General features: G+C 42.5%; 1 protein-coding gene across 1 annotated transcript in view; it reads left to right on the top strand.

Moving 5' to 3' along the window:
- Positions 1 to 302: 302 nt before the first annotated feature.
- The window catches only part of zcchc7 (zinc finger, CCHC domain containing 7), a gene marked incomplete at its 3' end in the record, with an annotated part of 48,239 nt that continues 30,049 nt past the window's right edge, over positions 303 to 18,492 (top strand). Inside the window, exons 1-4 of the mRNA XM_080521141.1 lie at positions 303 to 372; positions 4,567 to 5,174; positions 6,722 to 6,799; positions 6,896 to 7,106. Coding sequence (XP_080377267.1) covers positions 4,653 to 5,174; positions 6,722 to 6,799; positions 6,896 to 7,106 — 811 coding nt within the window. The 5' untranslated portion in view covers positions 303 to 372; positions 4,567 to 4,652. The remainder of the gene's footprint in view (positions 373 to 4,566; positions 5,175 to 6,721; positions 6,800 to 6,895; positions 7,107 to 18,492) is intronic.

The raw sequence follows: 18,492 nt of genomic DNA, 5'->3' as shown, positions 1-18,492 counted from the left end.
TGATGATCTAAACAAGTTTTAGATTACACTTGGCAATAAAACAATATTCCCATTCATTCAAACATTCCTTAAGTCCAAATATGTGTTGTGTTTATTACTGAATTTATTAAGACATTCTGTGCTTTCTTTATATGTATGCATTTTTTTTTATTTATTTATTTATTTTTATATATAGACACAGTAGTAAAATTCAGAGAGGATCTAGCATGTTGCATTGCACGGACAAGGTCACTGTTTTGCTAAATCCTCTGTGATACAAGCTGCGTCTTTGTCCCCCACGTGACAGACCCGGAAGTAATTTGCCTGTCACCCCGTGGCTGGCTGCGGAGGAGCGACCCCGGCTCTTATAACTCCTCCTGTTTGTTGATAACGGTGAGCTTATTTCTCCTAATATTACACACAAAACACAAATAGCATCCGTTTGTCACGAGTTCACTCAGTTTCTGTGTAATCGCTGTGTTTGGTGCGTGTTTGGGAGTATTTGCCTCCATTGTTTACATCCCACCGGCTGCTCTCAAACACGTGGACAGAGTGGAGAGACAAATGCTAACCATGGACATTCGGCATGTGGGAATAATGTGAAATAACCACTTCTGAGGATCACTCCCTGAGCCGTCTTATTCTGTAGGGCGAGATAAATGAAAGCAAGAGTTTACTAGTTGTCCCAAAGAGCTCAAGTGTGCCTCGAGCTATTAGCTTGTTAGCGTGTAGCTCCCTGCTGCTATCACCAGGCTAACCACAGTGAGATAAGATAGTTACTTTAAATTTTTGAAAACAGATTGCGACTCTCATTTTTGTGTATCGTTATAATGGATCCAGGTGCATGTCTCTCTCTGTGTTCTCTCCTGTCCTTTGACTGTATGCTATTTGCGTTATCTTGAACATCCTCACAGCACAACTCAAAGTAAAAACAAACAATAAACTGTTTTAGACTGTTTATGATGCCAAATGCTCATTTGTTCATTTGTGACGGGATGACCTTGGAAACCAGTAACCATTACGTTCTATCCTGCTGTAAACAGCGTTTTGGGCTAAACATGATGCCAATGTTTTCCAATGTGCAGCCAGCTGTGTGATAACATTAGTGTCACTAAAGGTTCAATAAACGACTTTGATTGATTTATGTTGTGAGACACTGATAACTAGTGACCAGCATCCCCCATAACATGAGAAAGAAACCCTAAATATTTACATGTAATCAGTGAAATTTGTCCTTTGTGAATAGTTTTAACAAGAATATTTTTTTTTTAATAGTTTGTGTATACACCTACTGTTACTTGACCAATGAAGTTATTGACCGATCATTGCAGATCAACCTAGAAACATTTGGAAACGGGCAAATGCATTACTTGACCAAAAACTATACTCAATGCTTTACAATCTGTTATAAGGGTTTATGTTTATAGTTCTTGGTATGGAATTTGTTGTGTTCAATTAATATTGGAGATTATTTGAGTTTGCATTTCAGTCAGCAGCATATATTATGACTGATTTGCCTCTGCCTTAAAATGAGAATCAGCATGTCTTTAAAGCTCGTTCAAACAGAAGCATGAGCTGTGCATTCAAGAGGCTCAGTAAAACGCCAATGTCGAGACATTAAATGGGAAACATTCAGGTTCTCTCTCTTCTAAGGTAAATTGTACAGCATGCAAGTGTGCAGCAAATATGTGAGACATTATACTTTCTTGATATTGCTAACAAAGTGCTCGATACACGCAGGTGGTGCAACAGGTTAATCGTTGAGCTGCTCTCTACAGCGACAGTTTTCCGCCATATTTTTCAAATAACTTTGTTTTGAGCGACATTCAGGACCGAACCAATACGGGCTCATGAGGCAGACCCACGTCTCGCCACTAAATCGTCCGTTGACGTTACTGAGACCAGGGATTCCTGCATATTTCCTCAATGCGAGACTGTCATCCTTATGTTCTGTTGCTGCCAACACTGCTTATTGGAGAGTTGTTATCACCACGTGACTGAATGCCGTCCGCTGATTGGCTTCTGAGGCATAATGTCAAAATACACAATATCCAAACAACATTTACGATACTATGGTAGACAAGTTATGTCGCACACCTCGATTCCAAATATACTTGGGTCCTTTGGAGTTGCACAGGTGGCTGATAGTAGTATGATGAAGTATGCAACACTAATGCAACAGTCCTTATTTTAATAGTGTTTTCAAATTTGTATCCTAAATTTGACTACTTACAAAGGGATGCGAGGGAAAAAGTAATGGTTAAATTAGATTTGTTAAAGCTGATTTGATATTTACAATATTTTCCCTTCTGTGACACGTTAAAATGTTTTCTGTGAAAAAGGTTAGTTTTGCCTGAAGAAGAGGAGTTTTCCCACCATAACACAGGCAGTAAAGCCAACATTAAAGACCAGCCGTGCAGATCACGTCCAGAGCACTTAGTCCTAAGTGGAGCTTTAATTAGGCAGATTAAGTGAAATCACCTATACTGGTGGACCATGACTGCAGCCAGCTTTAGGTGCACCACATTAACTCCACAGCTGTAAAACACAGTCGCTACTTTGTCAGTTCCCAGTCCCTGTGCACCGTGGAACTTTTAACACAAAACTGTCGCCTCCTCAGCAGCCGGTAAGACTCCCCTTTCTGTCCCTTTTAATCCCTGGTGGCCAGCTTGTGACCGTGTAGCGTGGCGTTTATGCAGTGTGTGCGGCCAGGGAGCCAATCATCTCCAGCCATCATGGCACAGACACGCAGGACTGGACAGAGCAATGGGCCGGTGCTCCTTCTATGTCGTGTGTCTCTGTGTGTGTGTGTGTGTGTGTGTGTGCTTTTGAAGAACTGACACAAGGATTGGGGAAAATTATGATCAGATATTTTAAGAGTGTATTTAGGACACCATGTACCGTCCCTGATGACAAACTCATTAAATAAAATATGTTCACGTTAGTGTTATTACATGTTAGTTGGAATCAGATATTGATCAAGTTGAATCCTTGCCATTTATTATCTGCTCTGTTCTGATGATAAGCTCCACAGGTTAAAGAAAGAAAAGAAGAAAAAAAAAACTGAATGCTGCTGAACCATTCTCTCTCAGCTTTTTTTTTTAACAAGGTCCTATGGCTCTTAGAACAAGACTCAAGACTCCTGTAATTGAGGTTGGTCCGTGCCCACCTCAAGTCTCTCTGTGCTATAGATGAGATGCGGTAGATAGTGGAGAGAAGAAAGTAACTAACAAATAATCCCGGTGACAATGCAAGCACAGCACCTGGAGGTTTTCAGGTGGTGGAACAAAAGTTTTGTACAAAAGTTGGATTTGGTCTCTGGTCAAAACTATGTTTAGACTGGAGGTCATCAAAGTGTTGGGAGGATGAGCTTGAACCACATGCCCCCAATCTAGGTTGTACTTTCCAGTCCAATACCATCCATCCACCATCCACACTGCTTTATCCTGTTCATGGCGGCGGGGCAATCCAAGCTCACTGAATGCAAAGTCGCAGGGTAACACCTTTTACACAGGTTACCGATCATTCTGGTCCAACGACTATAAATCCAGACAGAACGAACAATAAAATTTTATTTTTCATACAGTTGGGGTTCACAGTCATTGAAATCTGTGACTCTTCTTAGTTTGATTTTTTTTTTTTTTACCTGGCAATTCTTTATAAACTGCTGCATCAATGTTTCACGATTCCTCCTGAAACATCTATTAAAAAAAATAATGCTGTGAAAAAGCATCCCCTGATCACCAGACTTTTACTGCTGCTTTTACCTCACTCAAGCTTTCTGAGTCCCCGGGGATGACGACGCCACACACTTTGACAGCCATCAGTGTCGATGGAAAATAGAACAGAAAACCCCGGTGAATGTATTTTTGGCATAATTTATTATCTGATGCACAAAATGCAAACCTAAGTTTTACAAAAATTGATGACTCAGACTGTCTAACCCCAAGTGAACTTGTAGTTGTTTTTGTCATTTAATTCATCATCAGGTCTGATTCTTGACATAAAAACAGATCAATGTCAAACTGTATGATCATTTAACCATTGTGGTTATTCGTGAGGCAAACCAATTACACACGAGATGAGAGGAAATTCGCTTCAGAATGTGTGTGTGTTTTGTTTTGTTTGATTGCAGTCAACTGGATATCTTTGGGTTTTGTGCTTTGGTTAATTATAATGTAATTTTCATCCGAAGAAAAATGTAATCCATTTTTATTCCCCCACACTTTAGAAGATGATTCTGACATTTACTCGGGAAAACATCTTTTTTTTTTTTTTTTTTTTTTTTTAAAGATGGACATGCTAAAAGGATAAATATTTACACAGATATACATCGGCACATAAAAGTATAAGTGCACATACAATCACAAATACAAACACACAACTATCCAGTGTTGTTGAATTAAATTGTCTTCTGTTTGCTGAAGCCTGAACAAAAGTAAACGGGAGTTTTATTTGCTTGGTTATCACAGTTTTTTTTCTTTCTATTATGATATAAACTTGCAATGGTTGTACCTATTTCTGTTTTACTGTGGTGATTTGAGTTTCAGTTCAATAATGATGTGGTCATTGGTTTTGTCTCTGCAGTCTTCTCCAGCCATCTGAAGCCTCCCCAGGTGTGATTGTGTGCCTGTCAGCTGGGTGCATGTGTGCATTGAGTGTGTTTTGGGGAGATGGATTATGGCTACCAGGACCGGCTGGACTTGGAGAATGACCTCTACCATGACGACCAAGGTGACCCTGAAGGGTCAGAGGTCGACAGCGAGTTGGAGTTCCACCTCTACGGACAGCTCCACTACTCCTCTCAAGCCGGAGAGACGGAGGAGCAGGACGATGGAGAAAAGGAGTGTCAGCAAAGTAATCAGCAGGAGGCCATTCAGGGAACTCAAAACCCGAATGGAGAACCGGAAGACTTCATTGAAAGCAAGTGTCCATCACGTGAAAACAGGCAGCTCCAGCAACACCTGCGGAAGATAAAGAAGAAGAACACAGAGAAACAAGAAAAACAGAACAAGAGGAAAAGTGGCCCTAAAGAGCAGAAGTCGTCGTCACCATTTTTTGAGAAAGTCATTGTGATTGACTCCGGCCCTGACGTCATCTCCATCTCTGAGGACAGCGCTGAGGAAAGCCAGAGTATCTGTTCACTGAAGGGAAGCGGCATGGAGAAGCGTCAGACTTCCACCCCTGCTCAACAGGTAGAAGACGCACAAAAGAAATGTTTTATACACGAAAGAAAACAGGCTGCCACAGTAACCAGATTTCACCATGGAGGCAGTATGCAGTAGACGGATCAATCTGGTATTTGTTCATACAAGCAGCATTTCCAAACGTCTCATAATGTACTAGCATTGTGACCATAATGCAATTCGTCAGTCATTTAATAATGCATAGAAAACCTTTTATAGAGACTGCAGTCTTTTTGGTAGTAATTTTCATATATCTCAACAAAGTTGGAATATCTCTATTCTGTTTATTTATACGCCTTCCAACAAGAAGCAAATCAGTCCCCCATCTGTGCTGGCATTGCCAGTGTTAGGCCTCTCTGTGTAAAACACTTGTTTGCCAAATTAAAGGTGGTTAGCGTGAGCTGGGCTCGGCGTCTCGTGTACAGGCTCCCACAAACGGCAGGATTTGCGGCCTTCTGAGACGAAAGTGGGATCGTGGGAGAATTGTTCGTAAAATCCGCAGTTGCAGCTCAAACCGTTTGGGCTTTGTGCACAGTTTTAGGTCAGCTGAGATATCGGTCATAAGCCTACTCCCCAAATATCAGCCTGAGATAGCGGCAGCTGCAATCATGTCAGCTTAAACTAACCAATAGAAATGCATTATGACATGATGTAGTAATTTGTACAACACCGGAATGCTAACTTAAAATGTTAGTTATATACTTATGACTACTTACTTTAAGCTCTCTCTGCAACATTGGCATCTCCAGTTCGCCTCTCTTTCCGAGCCACGACCACATCCACGTTCTCCTCTTCCTTTTTGGGGGATGTTTCTCCGAACATAAGAATACCGCGAGGGTGAGAGTTATGTCCACGGCTCGCTTCTTTATTTTTCCTTAACGGATGTTGCACGCTTATGACGTTTTTATTGTTGCGCTACGATTGCGTAATCAGAGTCGGCGCAGATTCAGCTTGTACACTCTGCAAACACAATTATTTAAATTCGTCTCGTACAGTCGTGAACAGTGGGAAGGCTTTGCCGACCCCGACGGCTGGAGACGACGCTGCTTGTAGGAGCCGTAATAGACGAGCTACGATAGCTCAAATTGCTTCACTAAGTTATTCCGCGTCTGAAACTTGTCAGAATACAAAAGACACGATGGCAATAAAGCAGGCTGATGCTTTACCTGATAGTTCTGTGGATACTTGACATGGACCACCCGCCAAAACATTGTTGCAGACCCTTTCATGGAAACGCTTTTAGTGTGAGTGTAGTATTAGTGCCTTCATTCAGGATGGCCACAAAACAAAACTGTTTGAGGAGTGGAGTAAATATATAAGATCCATTGATGGTTAGGACTGGTCTTGTGAGTTATGAGACTTAACCGATCTGCTGTTTTTACTGCCAGGTATCTTGAAAATTGGTGAACACATGAGCCACCATTCAGTCGGTCATTGGTTTTTAATCCACTGGAAAGAAAGTACTAACTGTGTTTAGAAATAATAGTTTTTTCTTTGAGACATTTTGCATTTCCTTTTTTGTGATTTTCTTTCTTTTTTTTTTTAAATGTGACTAGTCAGTTCCAGGTACTCGAGTCATCCGGTTGCAACTGCAACAAAAGTCGTGCACAAAAGTTCAACACGTTTTAACTCGGGTCAGTCCATAAACCAACCACCCAACGTTTTCGTTTTAATTCCACGGTGAGGGGATGTTTTGACATCTAACTCTTGGTTGTCGTTTTGTCATGTAGGATTCCCTAAAACAGGAAAGTAGTTGCCATGCGGTGGTGATTGTGGACTCCAGCAGTTCAGAGTCTGACCCCGAAGAGTCCGAGTGTGAATCTGAGCCCGATTCGTCTGATTCTGACGCTTTGGAGAACTGGATGATCCTTGGGAGAGGGAATCAGGATGGAGACCAATCCATCTCCCTCAATCTTGAAGGAGGATATGACAGTGACACAGGTACATTTTTATTTGTATGTGTTTTCAATCTGTACGTGGAGTATCAACCAATTTTTTTATTTATTTCAATGAGTATGGCCGAGAGATTAGAAGCAGTGAGCAGATTCTGTACGGTCCAACCCATTCATAACACTACTTCTACCTGCAGCACATTGATAAGGAGTGTTTACAGCACCGGGCTCCACTGTGAACAATCTGTGTAAATGCATGTTTGTATGTACATATGCAGCATCTGTGTCTGCATGTTTACGAAGTTGTAAGCTCTTAGCATTCCTGGCACTCACCGTCTGCCCAGTTGCTCACTTCCCTGGTGCATCTTTAAGTGTGTGTGTGTGTGTGTGTGTGTGTGTGTGTGTGTGTGTGTGTGTGTGTGTGTGTGTGTGTGTGTGTGTGTGTGTGTGTGTGTGTGTGTGTGTGTGTGTGTGCGTGTGCGCGGAAGTGTGAATATTTGTGTTTATAAAATATTCCAGTTCTAATCAGCATGCATGTGTACATACACATGGATACCAACAGTCATAACGCTAATGCCAAAAACAAACAAACGGAGAAACAACAATGCAGGAGAAGAGGGAGGGGAGGTTCGGCGAGATGGGAGTAATCAAAAGATGAATAAAAATGTTCCCTGCAAATCTCTTCAGATCTACACATTATCTTAACCTGCAGCCTCAGCAACCTTTCCTGCCCCCTCCTCCTCCACCTCCTCCTCCTCCTCCTCCTCGCTCCTGCCTAACGTGCTCTCCATCTCATTCTTTTATCCTATTTTCTCACTATTGTGCTCTCTCTCTCTCTCTCTCTCTCTCTCTCCCGCTCTCCCGCTCCTTGTGTCTCTCTCACTGTTTCTCCCTCATTTGAATTTCCCTGGGCTGATGTTTCTGCAAGAGTGCTCACTGCCTCCTCTGCACACAACTGGGCTAGAGGAGGGGTCTGGAGCTGGTGGGAAGGCTCCAGGTTTTGGCCTGGTTTTGGGAGGAAAGGAGGATTTTAGGTCTCTGTCTCTCGTCTGGCTTCTTTCTGTGATCTGTGGAGCTTGACCTCATGTCTGCACATGGGGGGTCATGGGTGTGGTGTGGATGGGGTCTTAGAGTGGGAGGAATGGAAGCGGGGGGTGGGGGGGGGGGTGGGAGGATTTGTCGAAAGAAAAAGAAAATAAAGGCAAGGAAATTAAGGGACGGGCCTCAGTAGTCTTGAACTGTGCCCCAGTTCTGTTTGACTCATTTGTTGAAAGAGGCAGGCGGTGGGTTTGTTGTGTTCAGTGTCAACGAAAATGCCAAAAATGATTTAATAATAAAAAAAAATAAAAAAAATACCAACACCAACAAAAGATGTGGCCAAACGGGTTTCGTCTGTGTCCCAGAACCTGGCGTAGATCATATCTCAGGACCCTGGAACTCTATTGAAGTCTGAACACCACATCAGTGAGTCAGTGCTGCTGCAGTGGATGGCCTGTTTGTCCATCACCATGAACACCGGCTCTGCCAGTCCTTCTGCTCTAAATGCTCCCTGGTGCAAACAATGTGTATTTATCCACCACTGAAACTCGTCCCAAGCAAATGCACACTTCTGGAAATTGCTACGTATATATATATATATATATATATATATATATATATATATATATATATATATATATATATAGTATGAACAAATAAATGTGAGTCTGAAATTATTAAATCTACCCAGTGTGTGTCTTTCCAAGCCATTACTACCTATGTGGTTTTAAGCCTTTTAAAATATTCGTTTAAGTGTTTTGGTCCATTTTCCAAGAGGTATGAAAATGAGAGCTGATCACGATCAGATGTGACATGTGAAGAAGTAGCTTTGAAAACCGTGAGAATGTGGTTAAAAACTTTTGCTTTTGTAAAAAAAAAAAAAAACAAGAATTGGCATGTACATCAACTGCTGCTGCGTTAACAGTACGACCAGTGTATTATGATATTAAAGCTATAATACATAGTATGTCGGTTCGCTTTCTGTTTTTAATCATCTCTCTTTTTGTTTCTGCTGGTGTTGAGGTTTTGAAAGTGTTTGAAAACAAGATGGTATGCTGAATTATTTTCTTCTCTTGGGAATTAGTTTCACTTACCCTTTTAATTTGGCGAGAAAAATCAGAACGTGAAAGGCCAATATTAGGTCCCGAGGACGTGGCTGGTTGAATTTTTAAGACTAAAATAACCATTGCTTCCATTACATGGGGCTTTAGATATAAAATGATTGATTTCTGCTTCTTTTTTTTTTTTTTTTTTTAACCACGCTCCGTGTTGTGTGTTGACTTCTGCAGCCCGGGAGCCTTGAGTGTGTTTTCACATTTATACGTGTGTCAGTCTGTCCTAGTAACTGGTTTGCACAGCAGTGACTAATAGTATTTGTTCGCCTAAACCCCATCTCAGGATCACCATCAAATCACATCCACAACACTTAGTCCCACCCCCCCCCCCCCCCCATTCGCCAACAGAAATCAAATCCCTTCACCTTCTTTCTTGTTCCGTCTCTCCTACAAGCTGCCATTTGTTCGCATACTTTTACTATCTAATCTTTTCTCACCCCCCCCCCCCCCCCCAAATATGTCTTTTTAATCGAATACACGGACACACTGGCACACACAGATGGAGTGGCTATCTGTCACCGAGCTATAAGGGGCAGCTGTCAGTGGGTGGATCTGTGAGGACATCGGATAAGTAAAAAGAGAAAAGATAGTAGAGAAAAGGGGGATGAGCAGGGGCCGTCTGCCTGTCCGGCAGCTATGCAGCAGCAACCAGACGGAACAAGAGAGTGAAAACAGGGCTTCCCGAAATCCAGCTCAGTGCCTCTCCCACCCGGAATGGTGTGCGTGTACGTCCCCATGAATGAACCTGGGGCGTAGGCGGGGTGTGCTGAAGCTAAACTGGAATCGTAAGTGGTTAAACTTCACTTGGTGGTCACACTTTTTTTTCTCTCTCTCTCTCTCTCTCTCTCTCTGTTGCTCCCCCCAGTTGTCTCCTTGGTTTTTTTTTTGTCCCCTCGTTCTTGGTCAGTGCACACCAAACTTTGTTTGAGGCTTAGAGAGTCAGCCCTGGCTTGCTATCGGGGTGGCCGATCACATTCGAGTGCGCGCGTGCGTGTGTGTGTGTGTGTGTGTGTGTGTGTGTGTGTGTGTGTGTGTGTGTGTGTGTGTGTGTGTGTGTGTGTGTGTGTGTGTGTGTGTGTGTGTGTGTGTGTGTGTGTGTGTGTGTGTGTGTGTGTGTGTGTGTGTGTGTGTGTGCGCATGCTTCAGTGAGAGGTGAATTACAGGGAAAACAGTGTGTGTGTTTCTATCTAAAGGTTAGCTCTCTCAATCTCAGGAGGAAGGTAAGCTTCTCTTCTCTTCTCTTCTCTTCTCTTCTCTTCTCTTCTCTTCTCTTCTCTTCTCTTCTCTTCTCTTCTCTTCTCTTCTCACTGTGCAGAAATGTTTTCCTAGATTAGATGTTTTCACGTTGAAATCTGTGATGCTGCTTTGGGCCCGAGGCTTCGTCCTGCACTCGGAGACCTCAGTTGGCCTCAGTATCCACCGAGGTCACATGCCAGCATACTGGATGTGTAAGATGCATTTTGTTGGCTTCCGTCTGTGTTTATTGCTTCAGTTTTGTGTGTAAGCGCATGATTTTGTACAGGACGATGGGATTGTACATTTAGATTACAATGGCATTTTGGGAACCGTACGGTGTGTGAGAGTGTGTATTGCCGAGTGTGCAAGTGTGATTTGTGCGTGGGTGCGTGGGTGTGTGGGTGTGTGGGTGTGTGGGTGGGCGGGCAGGCGCTCCAGAAGGGAGACATGGATAGGATCAGCCCTTATCTTGGCTGCCCAGTGCCACACGAGGTGTAACGCCACACCCACACTACCACACAGTGTGTTTGAACAGGCACACACACACACACACACACACACACACACACACACACACACACACACACACACACACACACACACACACACACACACACACACACACACACACACACACACACACACACACACACACACACACACCATGAAATCGCTGTGCCATAGTTTGAGTTGTATTATCCAGTTTTTACAGAGAATATGCAAATGAGACGCGGCGACTGTGTTGGCCTAATATTAGCGCGTGTGAAATAAATTGTATGAATTCAGTTGACAGTTTCGTATTTAAAAACAGCTTCTGATTGAACAATCACCGCATGCCACCAGCTCCTGAAATGTAATGACAGCTGGAAACGGCAGCCTCTTTGTATTATGAAAAATCTCTTCAGTCAGCGGCCATTTTTGGTGACAGTCTCTCTCCTTATTATGCGTTTGTGTCGTAGTATACACGTTTATAGGCAGGAATTCAACGTTTGAGCTTCATATTGTTAATTTCGGTAAGTTCTAAACAATGTTCATAGTCTCTGGACATGCATATGAATTCACGCCTTTGCTGTTTCTGTTTTTGGAAGTACGCGTGTCTTCATTGTGCAAAATGACTGTCAGACCATTCCCCGTAAAGCTCCTCTTGACTTTCACAGAACTCATTTAGAGAATAATTATCCATAGCCGTGATGAAAGCTTGAGGAAAGGGTCTTTGTTTTATTTCACTTAACATATCAAGAATGGCAGAGCTGAATTCTTTTGAACTTTTCCGACCAGCTTTCCCAAATTCATGAGATCCCTAAAATAAGGAAAGGGGAAAATTGATTGTCATGACACGTGAACACGGTTGTAGAAAATCCGATCAAGCTGAAAAACAGAGCAAAGCGAACCCTTTCAATTTATTTTCTATCTGTGTGGACGGACGACTTGGCGGATTCAGCTTCACACACAGGGAGATAGAAATGAGAGTGTGAAAGCTAAAGTGGATGAGACAGGCCTTGAAAACCATCGGCCACGGTGTTGGTCCGTGAGGGGCGGTTTGACTCCAGGCTCAGATCTCGGCGGGGCTGGAACACGCTGGATTTCTGTCTACACAAGCTGATATCCAGCCCCCGTCTGTCAGTCCTGTCTTTGGACGGCGCACGTTTCTGCTTTTGAACTTCCTTTACAGAACACCTGGCCTGCTGTGGCTGCAAATCCGGGCTCAACGCGGCATTTTCCAGAGTAAAAATTAAAACAAGTTGTCGTTGCCTCTCTGAGCTCTTTCAGATTCGTAATCTCATTTGAATCGCTTGGTTTGAAGCTTGAAGTTGACTCGATTTGACTTGACATCATGTTACAATAGGTTGATTTTTGGAATTAATTTGGGTGTATTAACATTAGATTTTGTGTCATTGTAGTAGTCAATTGTGACTGTGATGTGCAAAACAAATTTTAATTCCACCCAAATGTGAAAGCTAGATTATAATATTTGGTTTTTTTTAACTTTCGCTTTTTTTTTTTTCATTATCAAAGCATAATAATGCGAAATTGTTTTCCATGTAGATATCTTACTTTCTGTTGTGCTTCCTCTGCTGCGGATGGTCTTTAGTCTCTTTTGCACAAATATGTTTAGTTTATTTATACCACATCTCTCTGCATCTGGATGGGATCAGCCATCCTGTCTGAAAGTAACCTTTATCAAAATAAGCTATGAAAATTTTTCTTTCTTTCTTTTTTTTTTTTTTTACTCGAAACTTTGAATAAAAACACCCACAGACATCTGTGGTCACGGCTGCCAGGTGCTCATTTGTATTAATGTAGCTGTTTGTGCTTTACAGTTAGTAAGGGGAAACATTTAAATATAATGCCGTAAATAAGCATTACAGAAGTCATCCTTTTTTGTTCAAGACAGCACCTTTCAATGGACGTATAGCAGTTTGATTTAAAATGTTGTAAGATGGGGAAAAAAACCAACTTATTAAGATATTTATTATAATCCTCCGTAGAGTTGTGTTAAAGGCCCCCTTTTCCCGAAGAGGACATTTTATAATGAAAGTGAAGGTGTGATTCAAGGGGTTGGATGTGTTCTGTGTGTTGGAGTGTGAAGGTGTGTGCATCTAAAGACAAAAGTGTGTGTGTGAGAGAGAGAGAGAGAGAGAGCCCATGTCAGCCTCACCACGCCTGAGGTGAGCCCAATAACCGTGCTGTGGCCCACTGGAACGAAGTTTCACCGTCTTTAGTTCCGAATAGAGAAAGAATGTGACTTTAGATGGATGTTACCACTCTGTGGTTTTATTTGCTGCCGTTTGTGAGTTGTTGTTTTGGGTTTTTTTTTTTTCCTTTCTTTTGAAACATCAAATCCACTGCCAATGAGAATGACACATATTTTCTAATGGCCAAAATACAGGACTGTGTGTTTGCGGTAACTGTAGCCTGGAGGAAGCGGTAATAACCTGGAGACCAGTGGGTCCCTACTGTAGTTTAATGCATGTGTATTTGTGAGTAGGGTTGGTAGGTGGGGAGAACAGGGAATCCCTCTCTACTACTTGAACCTTTATTTAACCAGGATATCCCACTGAGAGCAAGAATCTTTTTTCTTTTTTTTTTCTTCTTCTTCTGAGGAATCCGCTGCAGACATTGTGCCCTGAAGCTACAGGATAAGCCATTGAGACAGACGCACACAGAAAGACGCTCATGTATGATTAAATAAAACTTCTAAACCTCAACACCTTAATCTCGCATTGTATCTTGTGGCAGACAGCATAGAGAGAGACTATAAGAATATTTTAAATGTCATGTTGTCAAGTGGTTTTTTTTTTTTTACACCATCCTTGATGCGATTGCGTTCATTGTTTCTTCCGTAAGTCCATTTTTCACAGTCTCTTTTGAGAAGACCTGAAGTCAGGGAAGATGCTGGGGAGGAGAGAAAAAAAAATGTCAATTACAATTACCAATAATAATCATTCTAATTAAGCAATCACTTAATAGGAAATCAAATTATTGTGGGGGGTGACAGCGGGACAGAGGGAGGTCCTGTGGGAGTGTATTAATTTCAGTTCTTTTATTTGACCAGAGAACTTTCCCTTTATTGTCTTTGCCTGGTTTTTGGGGCTGGGAGGGGTTGTAGAGAGGGCTTTATTAACTGGTAGCCTAGGGTGGTGATATTTTTTTGGGCAGTTGGAGGAGTCGAGGGGAAAGGGGGGGGGGGGGGGTCTGAGAGATATCTATTAATATTAATAAGTTTTTGGGGATGAGGAACAGAAGGAAGAGGCGAGAGTGAAGGATGGGTGGGGGGCGCAAAGGCAGTCATGGATCCACAAAATCATCCCTTCTCCCCCTCTCCTCATTCTTTTCCACTCCCTTCACTTCTCAGCTCACCTTTTCTTCCTCTGTGGGCACCAGCAGTGGCAGAAGGGGAAAGCTGTTTTTGAATCACAACTTCAGTTTAACAGTCAACAGGACAAGAGGGACACCCGAAACACAAAAAATACACACGTTTAAGGGTGGTTTGCAAAAGCTTGTCTAATAATAGCTGGGCTGATGTTTTTCACAAGGTCCCAGAGGATGGCTGTGTATACGCGTGCGTATGGCTGTGGGCATAGATTCTAAAGCTGTTGTGGGGGACTGGAGTCTGTTTGCACCCTCACATTATAGTCACTTGTCATCTTTGTGTAAAGAAGCAATAAAGTCCAGCAAGTAATACTTAAGGCAGTTAATGTGTGCGTGCAAGCAACACTACCTATAAAACAGTCCTGAGTAGATGACGGAAGCACTACCACTGCGCTTCCGCACCACGGCTGTAGTAGATGGTTCTTCTGCACATGCGCGAGTAAATTGGACAATAGTGTTTATCTCCAGTGTTATAACTCCCAGTCCTGGTCCATATTCTCCTGGAACTGGTAGTTTGTTAGTTGAGAGTCGGCGTAATAGCGATCCAGCTTCATCGTCTGTTCATACAAATGTCCCCATACCCACCATTGTTCATTTTTATAATCTATTGTCCTCTGCACACATGTGTAGTTTTATTGCAAAGATGAATTAATATTTCTAACTTGTTGCCTAGCATGCTAACTTCACAATTTTTAGCGTTTCTACCATTACTGTATAAACAGGCATCGTTTCCAGAACATTTCTATGGGCTTTCACTTGAAGCGTCATGTAAAAAGTGCCACGGTTTCATATTGCCTTTATATTCATGTGACGGTGAAGATGTAGATTTACAGCTCAAGTTACTAAAGGCGGTTATTTGTGATTGATAAGAGTTGGCGAAGGAGCTGATGGATGCGTTATACCAAGGAGAAGGCCGCGCGCGGATAAAGCTGCAAGTGTATGCGTGTGTGTGTGTCTTGGCAGTGTACCACACAGACACACGTGTGCCTGTTTAGCAGCTTCCTCTCCAGAGGCTCCTGGCAGTGTGCATGTGGCCATTCCAAGGCTTCTCCCCACGTCTCTTAATTAAGGCTCTCGTCAGACAGAGACCAGCTGGGCCTGGTCTGGCCTAACTGGCACTCACTTTAATTTCAGTGAAACCAGCCCCCCCCCCCCCCCCCCCCCCCGACACCACCACCGTCTTCACCTTCACCACCTCTCTCCCTTTTCTCGATTTCTTTGCCCTTTGTGTCGTTCATTGATTGAATTCTGATTCAACCCACTGTTACGTGTGGTGGGACCGCCGTGTAATGATGCCGCTGTTCTCTGCATCTTTTACATGTGTAAGCTTAGCTGGCTGACCTTTCCCTCACACCTGCCTTCAATACGGCACTAATTAGGAGTCCCATTAGGATCTGAGAGATTGCCAGTTAATAGGCCCTTAAATACCGGGATTTAGATGTTTGGTGGAACATGTTAAACACTTAAGCAGCCATCCTGGGAGGGAAATGCCAACAAATGTTGTATTAAATCAGTGTGGAAGACACATTCCTGTGTCTGTGGAAAAATGGATGTAAATACTTTTTTTCCCCAAGATGGATCAGGCTCATCAAATTTCCATTGACTTCACTTCAATCTTTCGACCTACATAGTGTGTATATTTGCAGAAGGAGAATTACTGTAGATTTATTCAGACATGCTGACACGTAGGGTCTTTAATGTGCAGGATGTGTCAGGGCTCTACAGTCACATCTCTTTTAGAAACTGTTTCTAAATAAGACAAAAGGTCCATGTCGACTTGATGCAACCATACATGTAGGCTCTGATAAATAAACTAGAGTGAGAGGACTGTCACACATTGGTAACATATTGGTAGTTTATTGGCAGACGATGCTACAAATTTCTCAAAAAAAGCACACGGCAGCAAGGAATGTCTCCAAACTCCAGCACAAGAGTGCATGTAAGCCCACACTCCACCTTTCTCTTTTTAACCCCTTAGCTCCACCCCTTCCTCCATCCACCCCATCTCTTTATGCTTCCACTCCCATTCCCCACTTTTTTTACCATACAACCAGACCAAGCCCCTGTTACGTGGCTGTTGCTATGCTGGGCTTGCCGTCTTTGGATTCATGCTATAGGCTTTCCGGAGCTAATCCAGCTTGTAACCACGGTGTGTTTTAGAGGTCACACAGATGATGGTGAACATTTTGTCCTCCTCCTGTACTTTGAGACTCGCTACTCCTGAGCGTGACGTGTCTGAACGTATGCTTCATCAGTGGGATGGTTTTCCTCTGTATTGATGGGACCCACTCGCTGTGCACATCTGTATAACTGGTTTGACACATTGTGTGTGTCTGCGAATGAAGTTTAAGTCTTTGCCCGTGCACGCAGCAACACGTGCACGCTCACCGGTGCATTAGCACACCTAGGCCGCCCCTTTATCCGAGGGATTATGGTTAAATGGAATGCTGAGATTCTGGCAGCGAGCGACCGATAAAGCCGAAGTCGGCGTTGGGAGAGAAAATTAATTATTGGGGGATAAAATCAGAGCGAAGGAGATAGTTACTGACTCGTTGGGGAGTTTAGTCATTGATATTTTGGCACAGGCTTCCAGACAACACGCAGAGTTAATCACACTCTTAATGTGAGACTACATTTTTGTGCGTGTGTGCGTGTGTGTGTGCGTGCGTGCGTGTGTGTGTGTGTGTGTGTGTGTGTGTGTGTGTGTGTGTGTGTGTGTGTGTGTGTGTGTGTGTGTGTGTGTGTGTGTGTGTGTGTGTGTGTGTGTGTGTGTGTGTGTGTGTGTGTGTGTGTGTGTGTGTGTGTGTGTGTGTGTGTGTGCCTACAAGCTCGGCTGTGCAAACTTTTAAAAGGTTTGGTCAATGATCAAAAACATCCATTTTGGATTTTCCCCAGTGTCTCCTAAAGCTGCTTTTACTTTTTTACGTGGCCATTTGACAGCATACAGCCATTTTCTCCAGGTCTTGTATTCCTATCTGCCAATAAAATTCAACGTGGTAAGACGTACCACTTATATCGCTGCAAAGTTGAAAGCAATCTAATGGTAAATTCAAATTAAATTTTGTGAATTTGAATCATAAATCAGTTAGCCAGGTGTTTCCAACAAGATTGGTTTCTACTGCCGGTTGTATTAATCCCACTGAAAAGGCAGCTCCACCAAACCTGGGTGTTGGAATATCTGTGACGACAGAATTTAAACCCATTATGTGCCTGCAGCAAATACAGCATTGCTTTACGAGATTGGAGCTTTCTTGAACCTGTAAGCAAATTTAGATGTAATTGGAAGAAACTACTGTGATTCAAAATCCAAATTTATGCTGTTTTCTAGCTTTCTAGAACATTTTTTCTTAATTTTTTTTTAAAGGAAAAAATCTTAATCATATCAACAGAAAATATTGTTGATGAAAATTACAACTGATTTTGTTTAGATGCTTGTGCAAAAAATGAATTCTTGAGCATAGTTTAGGAATAAAATGTCATAACAGTAAATAATTAAAACTGCATTGGAAATACGTCACTGTCATTTCTATATTACTGGATCACGTTTTTACAACCAACAGAAAATATTCTGGAATTTTACTTCTCATGATAACACTCCATTTTTAGGGTTTTTGCTTTCGTGCTCATCCTATTTTTTCTAATAGAAATTTCCCTTTTTTGTTTATATTGACCATTTATTCATGTTTTTTGTGTTCTTGTGTCATTCAGTAGCAACAAGATCAACTTCCATGGGCGTCTTTCTAAAGACGGACGAGTCATCAGCTCCCCTTTGATTTGGCACTTTCATGTTTTTATAAGTCAAATCAAGGAATGTAAACTATGAGGGTAGATAATCGCTGTTTTAAGGTCATGGGTTTAAAAAAAACTTGTCGGATCCATTTTCCATTTTTTTTTTTTTTTTTTTAAGACAATTTTGTGCCGAATGTTTAAAAAAAATCATCCGTGAACAAATGATCGTCCCTGACCTTACTGGACTTGTTGTATCTCGACAGATTAGCGTATGAGTGCTTGCATGGCTGTGTGCATGCGTGCAGGTGAGTGCATTGCTTTCCTTTGAGTGCAGCCTGATCAATAGTAATTGGGTTGAATGTCTCAGGCCTGTTTCTCTCCTTTGTACTTGGGGCCTTTTGTAGGGTGACACAGGGCCAGCAGAGAAAGGGGGCGAGAGAGGGA

Source organism: Blennius ocellaris (assembly GCF_963422515.1).
Source record: "Blennius ocellaris genome assembly, chromosome: 3".
In the NCBI taxonomy this organism is placed as follows: domain Eukaryota; kingdom Metazoa; phylum Chordata; class Actinopteri; order Blenniiformes; family Blenniidae; genus Blennius; species Blennius ocellaris.
This window is presented reverse-complemented; position numbering and strand designations above follow the sequence as displayed.